The sequence below is a fragment of the Phalacrocorax aristotelis genome, chromosome 2, assembly GCF_949628215.1.
Source record: "Phalacrocorax aristotelis chromosome 2, bGulAri2.1, whole genome shotgun sequence".
In the NCBI taxonomy this organism is placed as follows: Eukaryota; Metazoa; Chordata; class Aves; order Suliformes; family Phalacrocoracidae; genus Phalacrocorax; species Phalacrocorax aristotelis.
In genome coordinates this window covers 120,935,220-120,947,909 of record NC_134277.1, presented here as the reverse complement: position 1 = coordinate 120,947,909, position 12,690 = coordinate 120,935,220, and the positions used below count along the sequence as shown (strand labels likewise).

Sequence of the window (12,690 nt, the reverse complement as noted above, 5' to 3'; positions counted from 1 at the left end):
ATATCTGGTGAATCTTTCCTAACGTAACTTCTGTGAGTATCTGATTGATTTGAACATGTTTAGATCTCTTGGATATCCTTATTTAATTTCTCTTTCTGAAAAATAGACATAAACATTAATGCAGTGTTACTCTTTCAAATACCGGAACATTGAAGAAAAAAGATCTGTAGCATACTTCCTTAAATACTGCTAAAAAAGAAGTTACACTTTCTAGGAGAAATGTGGGAAGACAGTTATCGCACAAAACACACTTCAGTATAAATCTATGCATATGGTAACACCAATTTATAACACAGGAGGTTTCTCTTTTCATCAGACTAAGCTACACTGCTACTTTTCAGTCTCCTTCAACTGTAGTCTACGCTGAGACACAACACACAGGAAAAAGAAAACACTACTTAAATTCTTACATTAAACATCAAAATATATTAATAAAGGATTATTATACTATGCAAAAAAACCCAACACTGAATCTGTTGACAAATTTACACTATTTAGTCACAGCTGATGTTCATCTCCTGCTTCAAAATAAAATGTCCTTTAATAGGAAGTGTTGTCATTACTGCACAAAATAACTTGTAAATCTTACAAGATCATCAGCATCTGCACTGCTAGCCATTATTTTTTGCATTTAAGTTGATAGATTTCCTCTTGTATTAAAAAAAGCAATATCTTTAATATAGCATTAATATATCATGGGGCTCTTCATTTCAGCAAATTGGGCTGTGATAAAGAGGATTTGCGCATGCAAAGATAAAATATTTTTGCAATATAGACCTTTGGAAGTTGAAACGTGCTTATCACATCACAAAATTTAACAATCATAATTTTTGCTATTACAGCTAAATAAACTAACTTTTAGAGTTTTAACATTTCTACTGAATTATTATAACTTGAATATCTAATGATCATACAGGCCACCCTCCCTTAACAGTAAAGCATCAAACAAATAAAAAAAGCTTTAGACATTGCACTAACATAATGTTCTTTGAGAAAATACAGGTTTGGCTTGGGTGGGAGGAGCAGAAACCTAAGTAACTGTACAAGTAAAATAAAAATATTTTATTAGTACTGAGGAAGCAAGTGTGTCACAAAGACTGGATTCCTGTTTTCCCAGTCTTTGCAGACACATTTTGCAGAGCTGCTGATAGATTTAATGCAAACAACTTTATGGCAGATCTTTAAAAAAATTGAAGGAAAAAAAACCAAGGCAGCACTATTTCCTATTACTTCTATGAAGATTGGAAAAGTGGTTACAATATATGTTTTAGCACCCAGACATAGAGAACTATTGTACCAAATGGAAAACCAAAGTACTGAACACTGTATGGCAAGAATGTATATGGAAAAGTAACAGTACCATAATAATCTTTAAAAAAAGAGAATCAACTGTTCTGAAATCTCAGTTCACCTGAGCATACAGGAACACATTTCAACATGATGACAAATCAGGGGCAAAGTACAAGAGGGGAAGCCGTATGAACTTTTCTAAACTGTTGTAAATCATCTGTTGAAAGTCCCAGACATGATAAAATGATGGAATTGTGTTTTTATCTCCTCATAATTGGTGCTGGAACCAAACTAAAGAAGCTTGGTTGGTCCTGAGCCAGGATGTGAAATACTGAAATCTGGGATGTCCACATTGTATTTCTTAAGAAAATTTCAGGCGCACAGAATGGTCAAATGAATGGAGTTTGAATCCTCATACATGGGAAGGGAAAAAGAATGACAGCAGACTGGGGTACCTGGAGACCATGGGATTGGTGACCTAGTTTGAGAAAGAGGGAATCAAGAATTAACATCGCTGCTCTTAGGCTCAAGTTAATAGCGTAGTTGTTTTAGGGCTACATCACTATCAAAACCTGAAATAATTATCACAGAGGTGACATTGGTGTGATTATGCAGGTTACAGTTCCAATGTTGGAATGCAATAATGCAGGAAGCCCATCAGTTTTCATCAGATTAGACTGCACTGAGGCATAACAATCCTGGGAATCCCTGGGCAAGAAGGAGCAAGCCTGAAATTTTCAGCTGGTCAATTGCTGCTTTCACAACTGCCTACCAAATTAGGTGGTTTGTAGTTACACTGGCAAGAACAGCATTTCAAAGAGGTGTCTGAAATTAATTTATGCAGAAAGACAGGTTGTACTGAAAGTTTGTTTCTTACACTGCTCTACAGCCAAAAGCCACATCTGTAGAGGCGTAAAAATGAATCTAATAATGCCAGGCAAAAAAATGCTAATACCTTTCTCTCTCTTCTCCCATCAAGTCTTCCTTTCAGTCTGTTGCAGGGAATAACTACCTTCAAGAGAAAACAATGCACTCCTTCAGCTGACGAGGCAACCAAATAAATTCTATCAGACATATGCAACCACAGAAAGCCTCCTAACTGTCTTGCTCTTCCATTAGCAATCAAAGCCTTAAGACAAAAACTGTGGTTCCTTCAGTGAAATTTTTAAGAGTTATTGGAAGGCATTTGCCTTTTTTTTGTTGTTGTTGTTAAGTGGGAAATAAAAACTATGACTTGTTAATAATTATGAATCACAATGACATATTGGAATTACTTTACAGAGAAAGGAAGTAAAAATTTCTCTGTCTGCATGCATACACAATAAAACAAGGAACTCGAAAATGATAAACGACAGAAGACAGTTGCCAGCTCATTTAGCCTATTTACAGAAACAGCAGCATTCAGAATGGGTTTTATTTTTAAGTCAATAGCTCTAAGGATGAAGTATGCAAAGCCTTAAAGAGACACGTCAAAAAGATCAAAGGATTCAGAAGCGATGGTAATATTTTCAGGAGTACCATCTCACTTCAGAGCTAAAGACAGACCCTGCACGGATCATGTGTTTTATTCCATTGATGACTCGGCTCAGCAGTTCAAAGTGGGTTTAATTCTAGCTAACCCACCAGTTTAATATTTCTGCACAAAGAGTGTAAATCCAGTAAGAATGTCTTGAGATTTATTAGGATCATACTTCACTGCTTTCCTAGGCTCAGAGGACTTAGTATGTTACAATATCATTCACGATAGATATTATCAGCACTGTGGAGTACAGAAGAAACAGTACTAGTGCCAGTGGCAAGCGTCTCTTCTTAGTCTTCTGAAAGACTACTGTCACAACAATAAATCAATAGATAACTTAATCTTGCATAGCAAAAGACAAAATATGCAGAGAAAAAAAGGAGGAGGGGTTGGGACTAATGCCATGACTCTCATAGTTGAAATGAAGATCTACAAAGAAACATCAAGAGAAAGAAGTTTAAGATTCATATCGGAAAATGAAAAACAGAGTGAGACAAAGGGATTTTTTTTTTTTTTGTAGCCTCTTCTGTGAATTACCTGAACAGGATAATCAAAGTTACTTGACAACACAGAGGTCAGTTACTCTAGCTGAAGAGCAAAAGTACTATGAAATTATCCCATTCCAGGGTACACAATCCTGAGTCTAATGGAGGAGGAAAGTAAATAGCTAGCATAGCTGTGGGCTAAAGTTGCACTCCAAAAAATTAAACACTGCTTGTCCCATTTTGAAAGTTTATTTGTTTTTAACTTGTCCTGAGAATCTTTGGCTTTAATCTTATCCAGACAAGTCAATTTCCCAGACTTACCAAGCAAAGGAGAAAGGGAACTACAGAAAGCCAAGACATAATCTAGGGTTGTTAGCATCAAACATTTATCACAATTTGGCTGGACATTCTCCCCTAGGACTCAAACAATATGTATGGCTCACGTACTGCAAACTGATCTAAAAATATTCATAGAAAAACATGGATTAAGGGATATGCTAGTTAATTCCCCTAGTTCAAGGCAGGATCAACCAAATCTACATAATTCCTGACGGGCACATATCTAAACTGTTTTTAGAGAGATCTAGAGATCTCACATCTCCCCCAAAGTTGTGACAGAAATTAATTATACCTGTTAGGAAAAAAAAATCTTCATACCATCTAATCAGAATCTTTTCTTGCTACAATTTAAAGGCCTTATTTCTTGCCCTGTCCATCAGACATGCAGGGTAACTTATACCCTTACTTTTTTCCTACCTTTTATGTAGTGGAAGATGTACTTTGTCTAGACTTAATCTTCTCTTCCTTAATCCAAACAGCTAATTCATATCAACTTCTTTCTTATTTTTATCACCCTGATAATTTTAAGCAGTCTTCAATTGGTCCTATCCCTCATGAAGGTGCAGTTCCCCTAACTAAGACAATAGGTTATTCCTGGTGGTCCTACAGGCAATTTCTGGGTAATGACAAAACAGGGCAAAACCAAGGATGGTACTGGAGTCAGAGTTTAACAGAGCAAGAAACTAGGAAAATTAGAGAGAGAAGCTTTTTTTTCTGTGAGAATAAGCAAAAATTTTTGAAACACATGGCCTATTTAAATATTCCCATTATGACTATGCAGACACCTCTTGGGAAAAGACAGACATGGAGAGAGAAAAGTATCTGGCATGTTCTTGGGATTGTATTAGGAAGAAAAATCCTTGAACAGAATATATAAAAAGCAGTTAGGAAGGAAGGCAGTACTAGGTTTGACTTGAACCAGTGGGGAAGAAGCAGCTGAAAACATTGAGCATTCATGAAAGGTTGATTTCAAAAAGAAGAAAATGGGCTTCAGGAAGTTAAACTTCAGCAAACTCACCACCCCCCATGCACAAAGACATTTCTGTAATGTCCTGGTTTTGGCTGGGAGAGAGTTAATTTTCTTCACTGTAGCTGGTACAGTGCTGTGTTTTGGATTTAGCATGAGAATAACGTTGCTAACACCCTGATGTTTTAGTTGTTGCTAAGCAGTGTTTATACTAAGTCAAGGACTTTTCAGCTTCCTACACTCTGCCAATGGAGAGGTGCACAAGAAGTTGGGAAGGAGCACAGCCAGGACAGCTGACCCCAACTGGCCAAAGGGATATTCCATACTGCATGACGTCATGTTCAGTATATAAACTGGGGGGAATTGGCCCAGGGGCAGTGATGGCTGCTCAGGGACAGGCTGGGCGTCGGTCGTCGGGCAGTGAGCAGTTGCATCGCTTGTTTTCCTGAGTTTTATTCCTCTCTCTTCATTACAATTTATTATCATTATTATTAGTAGTAGCATTTTATTTTATTTCAATTATTAGACTGTCTTTTTCTCAACCCATGAGTTTTCTTATTTCTACTCTTCCAAGTCCCTCCTCCAGCCACTGGGGCATGGAGTGAGCAAGCGGCTGTGTGGTGCTTAGTTGCTGACTGGGGTTAAACACCAACAGATAGGAAACTGGCTTGCTCTTCCACGAAGGGGTGGCACTGAGCACTCACACCAAAAGCACAGGAGTGCTATTGCTTTTTCTTTGTTGATACCTAATTAGAAAGGAGTCTATGATTAGACAGCTAGTAAACCCAACTCCAGGAACAAACACAGAAAAAATTGATTAGATAATTAAATAAATTAGATGTTCTCAAATCAGTTAAATCTATTGCAATTCACCATAAGGTATTTAGAGCTGATTAGACCGGTCTCAGAATTATCAACAGTCATTTCTGAGAATTTGTAGAGGACAGTAGTGATTCCAGAAGAATGGAAAACATCTAGCAACTAACTTTAAATAAATTAAGAAAGGTAGGGCCAAGGAAGTAGAGATGCCGCAACTGAATTTCAATTCCCCCAAAATATGGAATAAAAATTATTTGGAAGTCTTTAGCAGATAAGAAGTTGAGTAGAGTAATACATAGACTGTCAAGAACGAGTTACTTCACATCTATCAAGATATTCTTTATGACATAGTAGCAGACCCTGTCATTAGAGAAGCAGCAGTAGGTATCTTATAGCCCAACTTAATGACTCTTTGGGCATTGTTTCTCATTGGACTTTCACATGCAAAGAAAAGAAATATAATGCTGCAAAAAGAAACCAGTTCTAATAAGCAGATGACACTAAACCTTTCAAGGACTGCATGTGTGCTGAAAGATCAGGCTACATGTTAAAGCAATCTTAAATTTGAGAAACCGTCTGCAGAAGACCTGAATACAATTCAGTAAGGGGAATTCTGGAGCTTAATAGGAATAAGTAACAGCAGAAACACAAGATGGAGAACAACCAGCAAGGCAGCTGCATAGGGCAAAAGGAGCACTGAGGCTAGAGTGGATCACAATCTGACTAGCAGTCTACGTCACACTAGCAAACTCAGCAAAATCTCATGCTAGGATGCATAACCAGCTCATTGCGAGTCTAGAAATTTACAATAGGACAGGGAAATGTTTTCAAAAGAACGGGACAGTGGATGCTAGGAAGGAAAATCCAGAGCACTGTGCACTGGAGCAAGCTGCTGTCTATCTTCTTTGTAAAGAGATTTCCATGTCCAGGACTGTTGGCCTGAATCGGTTCACTACCAGCACAAGCATATAGGTAAAATAAATACTTCTCCCTCCTCCCTCCCTCCACCCCCAGAAGAAAACCATGTATTTTCTACATCCCAAGAGGGTTTGCCTTAAAAGTTTTGACTCCTTCTAGGTAGCAGAACTGCCTGCCTGCTGACCTTTTTACAGCCAACCATCATAACAGGAAATATATAAACTAAGAACTGAGCTGCACGTCCCCCAAGATACAGGAAACTGGATAGGTATATAACCTCTCACAGGACATGTCGGTAAGTTTTCATTTTAATTTTTATCAGATATGTGCTTTGTAACTTTGGAATTTTCCTCCTATTGTATTTAATTATTTGAGTAATAAAAAATAAATGTGCAACTTGATGTTGTTATTGCAAACAAAGAAAAGAAGAGGCTGAATAGTCTGGCAGTGTCTTTTTAAAGATTACACATAATGACAATGAGATTGCTTAAAATCATACGTTATTCATTCAGATTTACTACCACAGCAAAAAGCTTTAGATTAATTAATGCTGCAATATATTTGAAAAATGACTCAGCCAATTAATCTCATTCATCTATAAATGGAACAGTAGAGATAAGAATTTTTTAAGAACTTCATTTAGGATTGCTAAGGTTCTACTGACAATGATAATCAGCGTAAAGGACTAAGTAAAGTGTTTTAAAGTAGTAAGACATTGCTGGTACAAGTTCAGACTTGAAGAATATACAAATCAACACAGAATAAAATATGCTGTTGCCATTCTACTGCTTATGACAAGGTGACTGCACATCATAAATTTACATCCATTGCTCATCTTAGCTAGCTGCAGCATAGAGACTAGGAAAGATCATCTTTACTAATGGCAAAGGTACCATACTGGTAGAAAGGTACTGAAAAGAAATTGCAGAGCTGGATAAAGTAAATGGGAGACTCTAAATTCCAGGACTGTGAAAACAAAACTTTACTTACACTGAGGCCCAATCAACAAATGTGTGAATGAAGTCAAATACCTTATTGGCTCCTATTAAGAGTTAGACACTCAGATAACTTTACAGGTCTGTGCCTAATCAATATTAGAATGCAGCAGAAACACAACTTTTACATGAAATCAGCAGTTAAATGAGAATCCAAAAACTTTTTTTTTTAAAAAATCAATAGAAAATCAATATTTTTGTTTTTTACAATTGCAGACTTTAGAATTTTTAGGCTAATCAGTTTAGGATGACCTAGCCTATAACTAGTACAATGTTTCAAGCAAGGAATAAGAACATTGAATTTTATCCTTCTCAGTTATCTAGATACTCATGACCACATACGGCATCCTGCAATCTACTACACATTCACAAATACCTGCACATACCATACCATGAATACAAATCAGAATTAATCTGAATTTCCTTCCTACTTCCCTGCAATTCTGTTTCTTAGTAACTAAAGATACGAAAGAAGATCTAGCTTTGAACCTCTTTAAAGGAATCTTTCTCTTATTCATTCTGCAGCAATTAAAAAGGGCTTCCACATTTTCTATATTTAAATCGTAAAAATGCTGCCATCGCTCCCTTCCATAGGTTTTGCACACAAAATTTTATTCACGCACTGTTCATGGAAACAAGAATTTTTAAAATTACAAAGAAATGCCATTATCAGACATGCGAGCCTTCCCCCATGCAGTTGTTTCCTATCATAAGACATAATAAGAAGAAAGCAATCTATTCACTGCTGTGAGAAACAATATCTTAATAAAAACAGATACTCAAAGTTGAGCTTTCTTGCTTTTTTTGTTGTTGCATGCAAATCCTTGCAGCGTAAGACACATTTGGACATTCATTTTCGAAAGTTTTGACGAAAACCTTGTTTCCTTGGCAGCATTGCCAAATATACTTGAAGCAATTTCTTGACAGGAACTAAAGCACTTTATATCTGTAAAAGATGGTAAATTCAACTTTGTCTTGCATACCATCTCTTTTGCAATTTTACCAAAATACAGCTATTATAAGCGTGTTATAAGGCTACCAACAAAGCAGTGCATGGTTATGCAGGGCAAATGACCACACGGAGCGTTGTGTTTCTTAGGAAGATATATCCCATTATTGATCACCAGAAAGAATTCATCACCAGAATAAATTCAGAAGTAACAGACATAATGTGTTACTACTCTTCTACATGGGCTTTGAAGTTCTCTTCTAGATTTTAGGTTCCACATGAAAATAATATAATTAAAATAAAAGCGGATGTCTCCCTTTGCTTTGAGACAGCAACAAGTATTAAAACAATTTATTAGAATAGAAAATTTTTACAATAACATTTGTAGAAGAGGAAACTTCATCTTGTAGGAGACCCGAAAACAACTAAGGAGTTTTTTCTTAACTTATTTTACTTCCTGCCCAAGTTTCCATCTGCATGTCACTAGAACACCTACCATGTAGTCATTCACCTTTGAGGATCAAGAAGCTGTATGCCCATCTGAACCAGCAGCCAATGGAAAACAGCCCACCTATCCCCTAACAGCTTAATTATTATAGCTGAAATCTACATCCAAAATACGCTGTTATTAAGCAACTCAATATCCAGCCTCTGCAGCCACAGAGACTAGCTCCCAGTGTCCAGACACCCCTCTCCTTCCATTCCCAATTCTTTGTCAGCATAAACCCCGTTATCACAGTCAACATCAGCATGTTGTAACAGTGATTTAAGTGCCAGACCACAAACCCAAGCGAGAGAAGGAGTGAGTATAGCTCCATCTCACACTTTCTCCATGCACATGGTAGCAGAGGCAACCCAGTTGTCAAATCTTCGGTCCTTAAGCAAAAATGAGATGTAGCACTGGGCTGTCAGAGCAGATCACAGAGTCTTTTTAAAGAAAGGCCACTGGACTGGAGCTGGTCACAGACTCCTTTGGGAAGGTACAAAGTTAAGACAGTCACTAACCATTTTAAAAGCCTTGAACAAACAAACAAACAAAACCCATCAGCTGTATTTCCTACTTTGGTACTGGAAATCAATTCAGCCATTAACCAGCACTTTGTTTTGTAAAGATTATATACCATTCCTAGACAGTTTTCAAAGAGAGAGCAAAAATACATAACATATAAACACTGACCTTGTTTCTTTTAATCCTTCTTTCTGAATGACTTCCAGTATTTGTTTTGCAGTCATTGGTGAGTTGGGATACTTTTCCAATGCCTGAAAAGAAATTTTAAAATGTGTAAGTGACAAGACACAGCTGTCTTGTGAATCTGAAAGGTTATGTGATCATGCAGTTTTTATGTAGTCATTTGTAAAAGGCAGGGAACGGTAGTGTTGAGGCTGGAGGCCTCTATCTTTTGGAAGGCCAGATACAATCCAGGTAACTGCAGCAAGACTAAGATTTACTTGCTGCTCTTGTGCATCATCTACTACACCTGCCTGGGAAAAATTCTTACCAGGTTCCAAATAAGAGTTGAAATATGCAACTAATTTTATGACACAGCAATGGAGTTCCTTTCAGGTGGGGGGGACGACCCGAAACAAAACAAAAAGAGACAAAGAGACGGCTAGTCTTCTTTTTTGATTTTTACTACTTTAGAACTATTTGAGATCACTTGAATATTCTACACTTAGGTTTTGTCATGACCTCAGGAATAAAATTGGCTAAAACCTTCCATCTGTAGAACAGGAGCTAGTGTGAGAATTGACACAGATTGATTTCAATTTTAAAATGCTGTTTTGTTTCTAAAAGCTATGAAAAATGAACTAGTCAGAACAGTCACAGTACACAAAATGCTACATGACAGAGTGCAGTATATTTTTCTAGTTCAGCTCGGTTTTCCACTCCTTTGCTTTTTCCAATTGAGCCCAAAGTAACCCACTCCTCTTTCCAGATACAACCATCTTGTGCAGATTCTTCTGGTTTTCCACTTCCTTTTTGTCCCCATCAGTTTTAAATTGTTAAACAAACAGCCACTCTTTTGCTCATGTAAAGTGCCAGACTGACAGCCCTGGAAAATGGAACCTTTCAATCAGCAGTAAAAGGCGCAGCACAGGCAGAAAAGGCATGGCAATCAAGCTTCCCAGAGCATCTTGCCAACATGTCTCAGCCAGAACTTGCATTTCTGCCCTGGGTAGATAAGAAATGGGTTTGGTCTCCAAATTCATCCGATCCTCTAGCAGTTACCAAATTACGGCAATTGTGAAAGTAGCTACTACTCTGTCAATACCTGCCCACTAGGAATAAGAGACACCACCACATTGTATCATGCAAGTCACCAAACTGTGAAGGGTGCTAGCCAGGGCTGTAATTCAAGCAGCTCACCTAAAGCCAAAGCCTCCCTACTCACTACAACTTGATCAGCTCAGCCTTTCTCCTGCCATTTTATAGTTCTGATTCACTGCCTGTTCTCCCCTTTCGCAGCCAGTTTACCAAATCCTTCGGTTCTTTGTTACAGACAAGCTTTGTATCCTTTATCTTTCAGTTCCACAAAGGAAAATGCAGAAGTGAGGGGCTGCACTAGAAAGGTCTGGGAGCTGAACTGAGCTTATCTCACGTACATCAACAGGCAAGATTCAAAAGGGACCCGTCAGGAAAGGAAAACCGAAAGGTGATTTGAAAGGAGAAAGAAGAGCGGGTAGGAAAGAGTAGGGCAATGAGGAAGGACAGAAGGAACTGCACAGGGCTGGGAAAAGGGCCATTGCACAGCAAGGGAAGAGAAATGGTATGATGTATTAGTGACAGAACCACAATGACACATTGGAAAAATGACAATGCGTATAAAGATTACGAATAGGATGAGAAAAGATTAATGGTGTGAAGAGACAAAAATGGAAACTTTAACCTTCAGAAAGAAGACAAAGGACAAGGTAAAATGAGAATACACCAAAATAAGGGAAGATAACTGATCTGGGAACATTCGAACATTCCAGAGGGCAAACTGGAAAGGACAAAAGAGGAAACTACACTGTACTGGACACGGCTATGAAGGAAACTGTGCACTTGAAAGTGGGGTTACTCACTGTGGAGGATTCCCTGTTTCTCTTCCTGAGTACAGGCCCCTCAGCACACCTGGGCAGCTCCTCCCTGCAATTGAGAAAATTTGGGTAGCCCTGTCCCCTTCTCTACGACATCACATCCTATTCTATAAAGTCAGTAAAAGTGCCAAGTATTACCATGTAGAGTTTGACAATAATGGGAAGGAAACAATAAAGCTACGCAAACATCAGAAGTCACCCTGTTCTGGACAATGGGAGAAGGAAGAGCAGTCTCTGCTGAGGAAGCTGCACTGAACTGGTTGTGGAAACAATGGCCAGACATGAGGATACAGAAGAACATCTTCACCAAACAACAATGAAACGAACAAGCCGGATGCATAACACCACTACAGGAAGTTTAATCAAACCCACAAGGCAGATTTCAAATATCACAGTATGAAGTGAACACATTCTGGGTATAATGACAAACTGAAATGCAGAATATGTTAGATGGGCTGAACGTGCCGGAGCAAACAATTGCCTGTTTTGTGGACTTGTTTAACGCCGGACATGTAGCGTGGGCTGTAGTCCTTATACCCCATGAATTTAATTCTGTTCATCTAACCCTTTAAACCCTTTAAAGCATGCTATTTAAAGAACGGCTCATACCCTAACTGAAAAGCATTAATTCTCCAATTCAAATACTGCTTAAATTGAAACCCTATTACTGCGTACCTGATTAAGAATTCTTTATCAGAACTAAGATTAATTTAGCAGAGAACCTTAGTAAGGATGTTTTTTTCTACACCTCCCAGCATGCTGTCGTCCCCCCTCCCAGTTTTAACTTATCCATTTATCAAAAATAATTACTTGTAAAAACATTTTAATGATAATCTCATTTTCTTCCCCCAGTTATGAAAAAAGCATCAGACTATTATTTAAGAGTCTGTGAGCTAATGAATACACTGAACTGATAATTGCACTAGCGTCTCTTGTTTCTGTATCTCACCATTAACACTGCTGAAAGCCCACAACCCCTTTTGCATTTCTAAGACTTTTGAAAATAATATTAGCAATTCAAACTGAATTACTAACTGTGCCTTAAGGCAAATAAAATACTAAAATGCAGTAGCATAGTTAAGTCATAGACTTCTTGGTCAGAAAAAGTAGTACACATCAGGGGAGGAAGCCTTTATCTGTTTTAAGTATCTTTCTCCTTCCTCCTACTCCATCCACCAACACTCCTATCGTACATGGGCAGTGACTACTAATGCTGAAATTAAAACATGCCGAAGTACTGTCATGAAGAGTATGATTGTAAGAAGGACAATGGCAGAAGAATGGTTTGCAGTGACCGCAGCTTCTATCACAGAGGATCAAATATGCTC

General features: G+C 37.9%; 1 protein-coding gene across 1 annotated transcript in view; it reads right to left on the bottom strand.

Moving 5' to 3' along the window:
- Positions 1–12,690, bottom strand: part of ASXL3 (ASXL transcriptional regulator 3) — a 132,285-nt gene that overhangs the window by 98,163 nt on the left and 21,432 nt on the right. The window contains exons 2-3 of the mRNA XM_075084955.1: positions 9,459–9,541; positions 9,107–9,109 (exon numbers count right to left, since the gene is read on the bottom strand). Of these exons, the coding sequence (XP_074941056.1) occupies positions 9,107–9,109; positions 9,459–9,541 (86 nt within the window). The remainder of the gene's footprint in view (positions 1–9,106; positions 9,110–9,458; positions 9,542–12,690) is intronic.